We start from the raw sequence: 13,743 nt of genomic DNA, 5'->3' as shown, positions 1-13,743 counted from the left end.
GATGTGGAATAACAGGCACTCTCTTATATGATGTTTGTGGTAATGTAAAGAGATTCAAATTTTTCAGAGAACAACTTGCAATGGATATCAAAAGTCAAAAAAAGTCATGCCTCTAATGGAGCATTCCCAATTCTAAGAATTTAGCCTAAGAAAATCATCACACGAAATCAGAAACATATATATGTGAAAGATGTTCATTAAAGCATTGGTTATAATACTGAAAAACTGGAAATAAAAATCTTAATGTTAATAATCACTAAAGTAATACTGGAAATTCCATTCAATAGAATACTATGCAGCTCATATTTAGATTACAACTGGAAAATCGATCTATGTCTTCTGTTAAGCAGGTGATATAGCAATATGAACCTTTTACTTATATTTACATGAATAGAAAATATACCTAGGTGTTAACAGCATTTCTCTGTGGGTACTGGGATCATGGATGATTCGTACAATACAAGCTCATGTGGCTCTCACATACAACCACAGAAAGAAAACGACAAACATGGCACTTCTCTCTTTACTTTGAAAGATGGCCCTAAGAAGCACTTTACCCAGGCGATGCTTCCGCCAGAAAATGGGACAGATTCTGAGTTCCTGGAGAGCATGCTTTGTTATTCTTTCAAATCTGTGCTATCTCAGATCCAGACCATTCCAAACATGCATCCTGTCTGTGAAATTGGACAGATCTCCAAGTTAATGATATTTTCTTTCCCTTGCTTCGAAGGAAGTCATCCTCATAAAACTCATTATAATATCATCATGATACCATTCCATAACAGTTGTCAGGAGCCAACAAACCTGCTTACTCTACCACTCAAACAAAACTACTGAGGTATTTAAGGTCTCATTGTGTAGCAAAATTTCCATCTCCATCAGCCTGAGTTTATTTCATGCTGCCACTCAGCTTGTGGCCTATGTATTAAGGCACTCAATCAACAGATTTGTAAAAGATGGCCTGCTATGGGCAAGGCACTAGGCTAGGTGCCAGGTGTAGAAGACAAAGTCCCTGCTCTCAGGGAACCTATTTTCTTGTGAAGGAGATACACAGTAAGCACCTAATTACATAATAAGTAATGCAATTTTGAGAAATGTCACAAAGGAAAAGACTGCCTAAGGGGAAAGTTAAGAAAGGAATGGTGCCTTCTCTGGGAGGGGATGGTCAAAGACGACTTCCTAGAGCAAGGAGCACTTGAAAATTCTGAAAAGTGTGTAGGAATCAAGAGGCAAAGGGACAAAGAGAAAATTATCCAATTGTGGGAAGGGTCTTGAACTCTGTGACACCTGTTTCAATTGACTAGAGGACAGTGTGCTTCTTTATTGATTGTGGCAATGCTCTACAATCCATAGGATGCTTGCTGGGTAAATGAAAGAATTAGTGTAACAGCTGAAATTCAAAAGAATGGTCAAATCGCTCCAATGATAAAATCCACAATACTAACAAGGCACTGTTCTGAGTTATTTTCAAATCAATTTTCTTTTCAAATACTTACAAACGTTTTTTTCATTTAGTATGAATTTACTTATAGAACTTCCAAAATCATGTAGAGGGCTTATTGTTATTTCATAATCACCAGGCGAAAGAGTTGAGATTTTAGTATTTGTTTTACCCAATAGATAACAAGGGGACCTGCAATATAAAAAAATTAAATTTTAATCAACAGATAAAATTAACAGTACGAGTTTCATTAAAACCTGATTCACACAAAATGCACTGGAAAATATTTTACGCGCTTTTGCATTCAAAAACATGATAGGTTATACTGCATCTTAAGACTGAAAAAGAGAGGTTAATGGTAAGTGCATCGATGTAGGTGTAGGAAAAATAATCAGATTGTACTAGAAATTAAGCATAGATGACTCTTTCAAGAAACAGGGTCTTAGTTAGCATGCTCTTCAAACTCTCACCTAACTTCCCTTTGCAGCCTTACCTCGGCTGCACACACCCCACCTCCCTAAAAGCCCCATACTTCTCGACCAGATGTACACTAAAATTCACAAAGAATACTGGCTACTTGTCACCCCTAAACACATACCCTCAACTTGTCTGCTCCTCTGTCTTGGCTCATGGTTCACTAAACAAAACTAGTTCTCCTTTCAAAATGCTTCCAGTTCCCCACCCATTACCTCTTAGACAAAAGTGGTTTTTTCCTCTGTGGTTTCACGGCCCTTTGTATCTTTATAGAACACATTTATATTCTTTTTTCTGTTATTCACATACATTTCTAACTTACCATAAAATTTCAATTCAAGCAAAGGGACTTTTGGTGGCTCCTGCATCCCTGCCCACACCCCATCACCCAGCACAGGCTTCTTCATGTTGTTCACTTAGGACCGAGAATGTGAAAGGGTCGGCTCACCTCCTCTCCATTCAGATAGCGAGGCTGAATTCTCTACATTGTGCTATTTCATATGTCCATGCCATCGGACCCACTATTCCTTCAGCCTGGAATGTAATTCAGTCATTTTTCTTCTGAGAAAAATGAGTAGTCCTACTCCACAACCACATCTTCTCCGAGAAGCCTCTGCACTGCCACCCTCCCTAGCCAAAGCTCCCTGGCCCTTCACGAACGATTTCTATCGGCATCAGATCCCCAGTGTTAGGATTTGTTCACTGTGAACTCCTGGGGGGCCAGCACAAACTTCCCCAGGGGGGCCTGTGGTTCATCAGTGCTCTTTACCACATTTTCAGGTTCTCCCCTTCTGAACTCACAGTAGGCCTGCACTTCTCCGCTCCTCTGAAGCAAGGAAGGCATGGTGATGTGACTTTATTTGCAGAGAAATTGCAGTGAAAGTCACACCTATTGCTTCAGGAAGCTCTGAAAGCCAGCAGGCTGCGCTCCCTCCTTCCCTGACACCCCACCTCCTGACGTGCTGTGGGGTGAGGGCCCTTCAGCCTGGGGCCCTAAGGATGAGACAAGGGGCAGAGATGCGAACTGATCAAAGACTAACACAAAACACAAGCAGGAAATAATCTTTTATTTTCACAGCAGAAAATAAGGAAATAAGATTTGAGAGCAGTTTCTGCAACACAAGTGAACTCATGCAGGCTGATAAATTATCCTAACGCTTAGACTAATGTTCAATAAATGTACGCTGAATGGGAAAAAAACATCCGAGTATACTTAAATACACATTTATGTCCATTTACATGAGGACCACTCATCAGCAAACAGGGACCTGGAGCAGCTGTGCCGGAATTCCTCTGCTTCCCTAAATAAGTCATGCCCGGCTGGGATCAGGGGAGCAAAAGGTGTCGTCTGGTTTGCAGGTGGCCCAAAAGCCTCAACTTCAGGCTTGAAGCTCCTCTCCCATTCCAACACTACCTGAGAGGGTAAAGTGGTGCAACAGAACCTGCCACTTGCTTCCTAATGTCCACTTTCCCCTTTTCCTTAGTAGCATTAAGTCAGTGTTTGTCTGGGCACACTGCCATCCAGTTAAGAGAAGGCATGGCCCAGCCTCTGTGCAACTCGGTTTAGCCATCTAAGTTCTGCCAGTGAGATGGAAGCAGAGGTGTTATGTAGGACTTCTTAGAAAGCTTCTTGAAGAAAAGTATCCTCCTTTTCCTTCCTGCTTTCTGGAATGCAGATGTGATAGCTGCTCCTCAAGCATTACCTTGGACCATGAGATCTCAGGGTAAAGATGGCAGAGTAGCATGATATAGAGGAACCTGGATTTCTCATGGCCGTAAACAACCATGTCAGCCTTGAATGTCCACTCCAGACTTTTTAGAAGAGAGTAAATGTCTCATATAAAATGCCTGCTAAGCCACTCCTACTGACACTTTCTGTTAGGCACAGTCAAAACTCAACCTGACACAGGTAGACAAATATAGACCAGAACTCAGAGCACAGTAGAAGTGTGTTACTTACTTGCTATTAATATAACAAAAGAATCAAAGTTTTGGCCAGGGGAAAGGTCTGTTTCCATGTTGACCGATGTAAGATTGAGAATTTTTAGAAGATAGAGAGCTAAGACTAAAACATTTTATTTAAAAATTTACAGAACAAAATCTTAATGCTCTAAAATTAAAGAGAAAGAACTTTTAGTTTTAGGTCGTAGCTGTAAATCAATCAAAGTGTTTGCATTACCTGTTTCCAATGCAAACTTCGTAAATAGCACCACGGCTGGCTCCAGAGGGTTTCCAAGAGCAGTCCCACACTTGCAAATTGTTAGTTACACACTTCAAGTCATGAAGAGCCCCTGGAGGAGAAACAACGTGCGTGTGCACACGCACGCACGCACGCACACTTAATAATTTAACTGCAGTGTAAAAAGTCAACATGTTAAACCATTTTCAATCCTAAGTATAAGCATATGTGTCCACAGAGGGCCCGTGTTCTTTGTGCTGAGATGAACCTACAGTCACAGGAGGTGACTGGTTTTATATTTCTTTCTGTAGCTCTGGCTTTAAAAAGCTTGAGAGTAACCTGATGAAAGTGAGCCAACCATTAAACCACTTAGGGGTTAGGCTTTTATCAAAAATTCCATTTCCAGGCAACTAAGATTAATAGAGGGAGTGCTCATGTAGATGCAGTGATGGAACCAAGACAAGAGAGGGCTTGGGAGAATTTTAATCTCTAATAGCCCCATTTGCCAAAAAAAAAATAAAATAAAATAACTCTAGGTAAAAACCATGTCTTTCCCATGCCCACAAACGCAGCTTCTAAAGGCTCCGAGCATTACTGTTTCGCTGCCTTCTACCAGGCGGCCACCTGCATGGAAATCCCATAACCACCCTGCAGATTTTTATGAAGCGCATTAAAGTTTATACAGCAATGAACTCACACAAGTCCCTGAAAAATACATATTTCATGTGGGCCTAAACAACTGAAAAGTAACAAAAAAATTCAGAAGATTACAATCCTAACAGTACTTATAGCTATGAAATAACATTACGTCATGGACTACATAAGCGCTATACAATGAAAAAATATCATTCTGAAAGAGACATGAAAAAAAAGAGTATAAGAAAGAGAGAAAGAAGGAAGACAAAAGGAAAAAAGAGAAGAGGGAGGGAAGAGATAAATGCTATTATAGTGTGAAAAAGGTATTCTATCTCAGACCCTCTAATAAATATCTATGAAAATATTTTTTCTTTAACTTTTTCATATGGTTGGTATGATATTCACCATAGCAATAAATTATTATAAGAGACAAAAAAATACTATAAGCGCTCACATTAGAAATCATCAGTAATCATATTTAATGGTGATCTTGAGGAAAAGAGAAGATCTGTTTAATTACGGAAATAATATAAAAACTAAATCTCAGCCAGAAGGAGAATAATGTGTGTGTTTTTTTTTCTTCTGGAAATAAGCTTGGTAACATCGTCGCAAACATTCTTAATATATTTAAATAAGATGAAAACAAACATTGTTAGAGAAAAGTATATGATTTCATTTATATGACATTCTGAAAATTAGAGAGACAGAAACAGATCAGCTCTGGCTGGAGGAGGGATGGGAGGCGCTGCCTGCAGAGGGGCACGGGGCATTTTCTGGAGTAAGGGAACTGCGCTGTACCTCGTCTGTGCTGCGAGTTATGTGACTGTATACATTTGTCAAAAATCACAACTTTATTCTAAAAGGGTGAATTTTATTGTACATAAGTTATATCTTAGTCTTTTTAAAATGAAGAAAGAATACTTAGCTCTATCTTTAAGGGCTTTTTAAAAAAGAAACCGAAAGTACATATAAAGATGACAAAGAAATGAATTTTAACCACCAAAACCCTAAAATTTCAATGAAGACACACTATCCCATTGCAATCAGTTCATTCTCTATGACTGTAATGCACTTACCCTTTTTCTGGCTATTTACTTGATTCATTAAATATAGAAGAACAAATGCTGATAAGAGCCACCGGAAATTTGAAGTTGTCTTCATTCTTTTACTGTCCACCATCCAAGACGGTTGTCTCAAATATAAGAAAACGTCCAACACCCATGCAATGCAATCAGTCCTAGATGAGAAGAATTTCAAATGGTGTTCAAAATGCTCCAAACACATGCCTTATGCAGTGCACACTAACAGTGAAAATGGGCGCTGACAGCCACTGAAACAAGCTGTACGTTAATGACTTTGAAGATGCTAGGCTCAAGCTGACCTGGTTTTAGGAGACATTGACAATCAGACACAGCTGTTGCTTCAGAGATTCGTTATAGAGTCAATTTTCAAACGATAGGCTTCAAGTTCAAGATTATAACTGAATACGTTTATCAACTCTCCACCCTAACGCTACTAGAGTATAAAAAAGCAGTGCATTAAAGTTTTGACAATTTTAAGTGATACACAGAATGACATTTTAAATTTTAATTGGTATATATTGACTTTTGTAGTCACTTATTTATGACAAGTAACATCTATTTTCTTTTCCATTTATACTATGACATAAAGTTTCTATTTCACATATATTTAAACAAAGAGAGAAAAAACTGGGGTAAATAATAATATAGAGGGTTTGCAGATGTGATAAAAATATTGATGACACAGAAATGACTAAAGCTTAACACTACAACAGCTATACTGGGAAAGGGGCATTGGTAGATGAGAAATCTCAACACGTTGCTGTTGAAAACAGAATGCCTGTGGAGAAGCAGTGGCTGAATCTGGTAGGTGGCAAGAAGGGGCTGCGACAGAGGCAGGTGATGTTCGGCCCAGGAGCTCCTGATACATGCCAACGAACGCTTAGACAGCCTGCCAAATGCCAGGTCCTCATCCAGGCACTGGAGGCGCAACATGAACTAGACAAAAGTTCCTGCTCTCAAGGAGCGTAAGACTGAGAGAGATACACACGTAAACAAATAAGAAATTTAAGATCCCGATATGCGCTTCAAAAACCAAAACAGGTCAATATGCATGAGAGTGTGTTAGCGAAGTTTGCTACTTGACCTGAAATCTGACTGATGAGAAGATTGCCATGATAACATCGGGAGAAAAGCAACAGGAGCAAGCACAATGACCCTAATATGAGGACAGAGTGGAGGGACACGGAGGGCCTCATGGCCATCAGAAGGATACGGAGTTTAACGAGGCTGAGATGAGAAACCACCGGAGCGTTTTAATCAAGGAAGATCCATGATCTGGTTTGCATTTTGGGAAGATTTCTCTAACTGCTTCATGGTGGAGACCCTAGCAGAAGGGAGCAGAAGCAGTGAAACCACAGTCCACCTGAGATTACCTGTGCTGAGCACTCAAGATCTAAGAGTGGAGGTGGCGCGAGGTGGTCAGATTCAGGCTGTTTCAGGGCTGGCGGGTCATACTGATGCACTACGAGCGGGACAGCACGGTGGTCAAACACACAGACGGGGTCTGAATCCCAGCTTTGTCACCTATTGCCCAATCTTCACCTCCCTGTGCCTCAGTTTCCTCATCTGTAGGGTGGGCATAACTGTATTTTCCTTATAAGTTTGTTGTGACGATTAAATGAGCAAATATACGTAAAGCAATTGAAACAGTGGCAAGCACATAGTTAAGTGCTTTAAGTACTTTGTATGTTGTGTGAGGAAGGGAGACCTGATAAGCAGCAAGGATGGCTACTAGATTTGGCGGAAAAACAACAAATGGAGGGTGGTGCCATTTAAATCCTCGCTGGGTGCATGAAGGACGAGGCAGTAACTTACAGGGCGAAACAAAAGGGTTTGAAAATTTGTTTACAGACGTCAACTTTGATATGCCCCTAGTCTCCATTCCACAGAGAAGAATTCTACCTCCAGAACGTAAAAGAATAGTCGAGGAAACCAGAGCAGCTAACAAAGACACAGGTGCCAAAGAGGAAAGCCTGCCGCAGCCGGCAGGGGCAGGCACTGGAGGACCCTCAGGGCGAAGATGTTCACAACCGCTCTTGCTGCTCAAAGCCTGTCGGCCGACAAGCCCTTCCAGTGCACTGAAATCTCCCTGTCAGACCTAATATTGCCTCATTTTTATACTGGAACAGACAACCAAGAATCACAGAACATACAAGCAAGCCCTAGAACATCAAAGAGAAATTCAGCATAAACTGGATAACCAAAAGGAAAATAATAATTACTCCCAGAAGAAAAAGAATACTGTGGAAAACAGGAAAACTAGAAAGATAAAAACAACAGACAACCACCTCTAAATAATATTCTCAAAGCAAACACGGCAGTCATAAAAATAAGAAAAGGATGCAAGGAAGAAGGAATAATCAAAAATAAAAATAGCTCTTGGAAGTTAAATACATTGCCTGACATTAAAAAATTTTTAAAGACAGAAAAAAAAAACATTGAGAAATCTTTCAGAAAAAAAGACAGAAATAGAAAATGTGATAAGAGATATGAGAAACAGGAACTTGATAAAGGAAAGGAAATCCAACATCTAAATAACCAGAGCCTAATGAGAGATTTCGAAAAACATTCTCCTTAGAGAAAGGAAATGGCAAGCTCTCCTCTTGGCTCTTGCTGAGCGTCATCAAAAACCAAGAAAATGAATCCCAAACAGCTTAAATAAGTGTAACCAAAACATGCACAAGGCACGAGCACACATTTTAAAAGGGTTCAATTATTTTCTGGATAGACAACTTTCTAGTCAATTCCAGTACCATCGAGCTTACTTATTAGAATGAAAATGTTTTCATAAACATTTAAAATGCCAGTTGCTAATGTTACGGAATTGCAGAGCGTGTGCAAGAATAACTGAATAAAGGAGATAAAAATAATCAGAAACCGTATTTACTGACTGGCTAAACACTATCTTGAAATGAGACAGTCCCTCACTACAAGTTTACAGTTGTTCTAGAAAAGAGCAGTGTGTCCCATGAAGTGGGAAGAGGGGGATAGAGGCAGAGGAGAGCGTGCTCTGGGCCAGGTGCTGTGGGACTGTCATCCTAATTAGCGGTGTGACTGGGGGAAATCACTTAATCCCTCCAGGCTGCTGCCTCAAGCACTGCAGCAGAGGCCAGCCTTACTCAGCGTCCATATGAGAAACTTCCCAGAGTTAAGTTGCACTATTCCATCCCTGTTGGCAGGCAACAAGCAAGCAGACACACTAGGCCAATGCCAGCACCAGCCACCAATGAGAGACACCCCTGAGGGGGTGCTCAGGGTCAGAAGGATCAAAGGCAGTGTCACCAGAGCCTGCTTAACTGAAAACAGGTAGGACAATAAAGAAGACTTTCTTTTGTCACAACATTTACATAGAAAAATTTGCACAAGTCATTTAGGCAATACAGTATTACACTTGCGATAGATTCAGCTTCTGTGCCACGGAAAACTTCCGAATGGACTTCTTTGCAGCCAGAAAATTCATGCACAGAGCCTTCTAAAAAGGACACGTAAAACCAGTTCTGCTCTTCTCTGATAGAAACAGTCAGAATTTGCTTTAACCCCACCCCCACAATGCCTTATTCTTAAAGGAGAGCACATTTTTATAGAATTTTAGGAGCTAATTTTCAAAATCAGGATCGCTGTCTTGACGCAGCCGCAGAGTGCCAATGCAAGTGCCGACAGGCAAAACGGGTCAACTACCCAGGCTGGTGCTAATGGCAGCCTGTCTGTCCAGTCTTCGAAGGTAGGAGCAATGCGCCATGCACCCATTCTCTAGAGCTACTACAAGAGGATGTAATTCACAACAGAAAACGAGGTAGAAAACCAAAAAAAAAAAAAAAAAAAAGAGAGAGAGAAAAAAATGATCCATGAAACTGGACTTTTAACCCAGGGAAGAAGGCCTGAGCGCCCCTTCCTCCCCACTGTCATTCCAGGTCACATTAAAATCGATGCCATTTAAGCTGCGGGACCCCTTTGTGACTATTTGCACACATTTTTCCTTCTGCCTGGAATTCCCTCTGTCCTTCTGCCATCATCCTCAATTCACCTGGGAACCTGGTAGGAGGTAGAAGAGCTCATCACCACCTTTGCAATATCTTCCAGGATTCCCTGAAGGTTAGCTGCTCCTCCTTCTCCTTCCATGACACTTTAATTACATCCCCATTACAGGGGTTGGACAAACTATAACCCGTGAGCCAAATTCAATCTACCTCTGCTTCTGTAAATAGAGTTTTACTACAACACAGCCATACCCATTGTTTATGTATTACCATGGCCGCTTTCCCACTATGATGTTAAGGTTGAGTGGCTTCCAGGGAGACTGCATGGCCTACAAAGCCTAAAATATTTACTACCTGGCCCCTTCTGTTAAGTTTGCTGGCCCCTGCCCGAATGCATCACTTCCTAATTTTGTAATTCCTCCAAGAGACTGTAAGCTGGAGGAGTTCACAGTTCACCATTAGCCTCCAGCGTCCAAGCATAGCATCTGGAACTAGGCAGACACTCAAAACTCTAAGCCAGCTGACAGATGAATGAACAGCAAGACATATACGAATGTAGGTCCACAAAGTATGCTTTGATTGTTAAGCTTCATGCTAACTCGAGCACTGTCAACACTAGGGACATAAGTTAGGGCTGTGGTGCCCAAACCATGCACTGAGGCACCCAACCACAGAAGCAAACAAACTAGGTATTACAGTATATTTTAAATGTTCAAAGGAAAGAAAGCAACCTCTGTGCACCGCTGTCAGAACCTTTAACTCGAGGTAGTTCAGTTTCAATGCTAGGCCACGCTACATTCCTTTCACTGACTTCATGCCTTTGTGAAGGGGCGGGGAGAGTCACTGGTCGCTGTGATGAAACACAAACACCATCCAAAACTCAAGGCAGAAGTGGCACTGAGGGTGGCAGCATCCAACCTGTTCTCCAAGGTTTGAGAAGTTATGTAGTACCCAGCAGGGTCACACGTGTGGCTTTTTAAGAATGAAATAAAAGTATTATTTTTCCTTAAGATGATATGCATTATTTTTCAAATTGCTATTAAAGTGTCAGGTCATAAATACTTACTGAGTAGTTCCGACCTAACTACTTTATAAAAAGAACTGTCGGGCATTTCTTGTGAACAAGGGGCACTGTGAAAACATTAATGGAACACTATGGGCACCGTGACCTGGGCGGTCTGGGAATCTAAGCTGGAGGACAGCTCAGCTGCTTACGGTTTCCATTATCATGCTTTAATTTGCATTCTGCATGCAGGAAAGTGTTTCCCCAAAGGAATCACAGTTATTCTTGGTCTGTGATTCAAACAGAATTTCTTGTCAGTTTCTAAATTTTTTCTGCATTTCCCAGGAATTTTTTATACACAGTCATCCAGACTTTTTTGTTTTCAGGGTCCTTACATTCCTCTGTCAGTTTTGGTAACCTTCACGCCAGTGAGGACTTCCCAGGTAATTCAAGAGCCTGTTCATTACCGACTTCAGCACATCAAAACAAACTTGAGTACATCACTCCAGTTCATCACCCTTCCAAAGCTCCCCCTGCTCCAACATCAAGATCCGGTTCAGCCTGGTAGACAAAACCCTTCGAGTGGCCACCAAACGTCCCACCCCACTCCACACCAGAGCAGGGCTAACCACACCAAACGCTCCACACCCCCACTGGTTCCAAGGCTTCCCCTCAAACCACTGCCCCTGCGGCACGCCCCCTGCGATAGTCTCCAGTTCTTCCCATCCTTCAGGATCCACCGGAAGCTCTGCCACACTGACGCGTGACATCTGTTCATTCCACTCTGTCCTCAGCTAGGCTCTAAGAGTGATTAGTATGCAACAGCCTTCAATAAATGTTAATGCCTATCAAACAAATAAACTTGTTTCTTCTATCACAAGGATGAAAAACTCTTGTGAAACAACCTGAAGAACATTTCTTCTTGTTCAAAACTATCAAGAGATTTTTAATATGCGAGAAAGCATAATAAAAGCTTACCTTCAAAAAGAATCAGGAACAGCTTCATTTCCCAGTACTTGCTTCCCCATACTCTCACCAAGATTAAGGATTATCTTTTTATTTTTATTTTAATTTGTTCCAACTGTAAGGCCATAAATGGCATTTCCTTGATTATGTATTCAAAATAGCTTTTCATATGTTTATTGGTAATTTGTAATGCTTATTTATAAACTGCTTATTCTATCTTTTGCCCATTTTTCTAGTTAGGCATGCATTAATCTTTTCCTTACTACCTGATTCATTAGATACATATTAACTCTGTTACATACATGAACTAGAAATATATTTTCTAGTTTGCTTTCTTACTTTGCAATGAGGTTTTTGTTTGACTTTGCATTTAGTCAGATTTCTCAATTTTGTCCTTTATGGTTTCTGACCAAACTTTTTTCTCATGCCAAGACTAGCTAAATTGTCACCTATGTAGTTTTCAAGTTCATTTAAGGCTCTTAACATTTTAAGCTTTAATCCATATGAAATTAATTTTGGTGAACAGTATAAATGAAAGATCCAGCCCCTCACTTCCCTGTAAAAATGGTTACCACTTATCCCATTAATTAAATAATCCATTCCTTCTCTCAGTGACTCAAGATGCCATCAGGACACCATTCCTTTTCAGGTTCCTCGGTGGGACTTCCTTAGCCTACTGCTCCTTCACCCCACAATTCCCTCACTGAACAGCACTATCTATTCTCATGGCTTTAACCACCACTCATAACTAATGACTTCCAAATCTCTATTTCCAGTATTGGCCTCTTTCCAGTTGCAGATTAACCATCTACTGGACAATTTCTTGCTTATCTACACAAATCCATTCAAATGAGGTCCTTCAGGAATGACAAAATATTTTGATACTACACAGCTACTCAGATACTTGACAGATTCCTCTAAAGCTCCACATATAAAATTCAATTCACTTTCCCTTCCAAACCAGCTCTCTTGTGCCCCAGTCCCCTTCAGGCACTAGTCTCTCCTGAGTCACTCAAGCAAGAGTCACCCTTGACTCCTCCTCCTTCCTCACGTCTTCCATCCACTCACCAGTTTGACCTCCCAAACACCCCTTGATTCTTTCCACTCACCTCTACCTCTATTTTCATTTCCACTGCTCTGGCTCAGCATCTCAGGCACAGGTAATTTAATCATTACTTAATTTGTTTTATCTCATGGCCTCCAGCAAGGGCCTCCCACAATCCATCTTCCACAATGACTGTCCTGGCTTTAAATCACATCTCTATCTCTAACCTTCATCATTTGCTCAAGTGGCAAGCCAACCGTCAGGAGGTTGTCCCACCAAGTACTCAGAACATAGATGGGACTAACTCAAATTCAAACTTGGACTAGACAGTCTGCCTTCCTCCTCCACTCCCCGTCCTTGGGGCATCTCTGCCTCTTGGGTGTCTTGCAGACCCTCGCCTCCAGATACCAGCGCTCTCTGAATGCTCCTACTGCACTTCACTGAACTTCCACTTTGAGCAATTGTCTTATCATACCAGATATTACAGAGAATATTCTTTCCCATCCTCCCATCTTTTCCCATTAATTATGACCTCTCTGAGAGCAGAGATTTATCTTGCATCTAAGTGGGCTTCCCATGTGCAAGACTGACTGAGTGGACTGAACAAGTCTACGTCAATGGAGTCTTTGGCAAGGACTTAAAATACTTTGACAACACCCAATTGTTTCTTTAAATTCTGAAGAGAAATGAAAGTTATGTTCCTGAATGTACTAGTTTGCTATAGAAAACTTTTTGAATAAAAAGACATCAGCTTAAATTGCTGGAGGCTTTTTTTTTTTTCATTACGTGGAGTAAAACTATCCATTAGCCCTTTATAAATTCTAAGAGAAGGAAAATATTAATTATGTAATAATTTTATGTAGTTGAAATGCTGGTTTTAGCTAAGTCAACCATGATAATATAGAATTCACAGATATTATTTTTCAGATATCATGCATTA

General features: G+C 40.8%; 1 protein-coding gene across 1 annotated transcript in view; it reads right to left on the bottom strand.

The window, feature by feature from the left end:
* Nucleotides 1-6,143, bottom strand: part of LIFR (LIF receptor alpha) — a 45,148-nt gene extending 39,005 nt beyond the window's left edge. The window contains exons 1-4 of the mRNA XM_023536914.1: nucleotides 6,112-6,143; nucleotides 5,807-5,967; nucleotides 4,095-4,206; nucleotides 1,497-1,633 (exon numbers count right to left, since the gene is read on the bottom strand). Coding sequence (XP_023392682.1) covers nucleotides 1,497-1,633; nucleotides 4,095-4,206; nucleotides 5,807-5,967; nucleotides 6,112-6,128 — 427 coding nt within the window. The 5' untranslated portion in view covers nucleotides 6,129-6,143. The remainder of the gene's footprint in view (nucleotides 1-1,496; nucleotides 1,634-4,094; nucleotides 4,207-5,806; nucleotides 5,968-6,111) is intronic.
* Between the last annotated feature and the right edge of the window lie 7,600 nt (nucleotides 6,144-13,743).

The sequence above is a fragment of the Pteropus vampyrus genome, unplaced genomic scaffold (genome assembly GCF_000151845.1).
Source record: "Pteropus vampyrus isolate Shadow unplaced genomic scaffold, Pvam_2.0 Scaffold172, whole genome shotgun sequence".
In the NCBI taxonomy this organism is placed as follows: Eukaryota; Metazoa; Chordata; class Mammalia; order Chiroptera; family Pteropodidae; genus Pteropus; species Pteropus vampyrus.
Note: the sequence above shows the minus strand (reverse complement) of the source record. Positions and strands in the feature narration are given on the sequence as shown.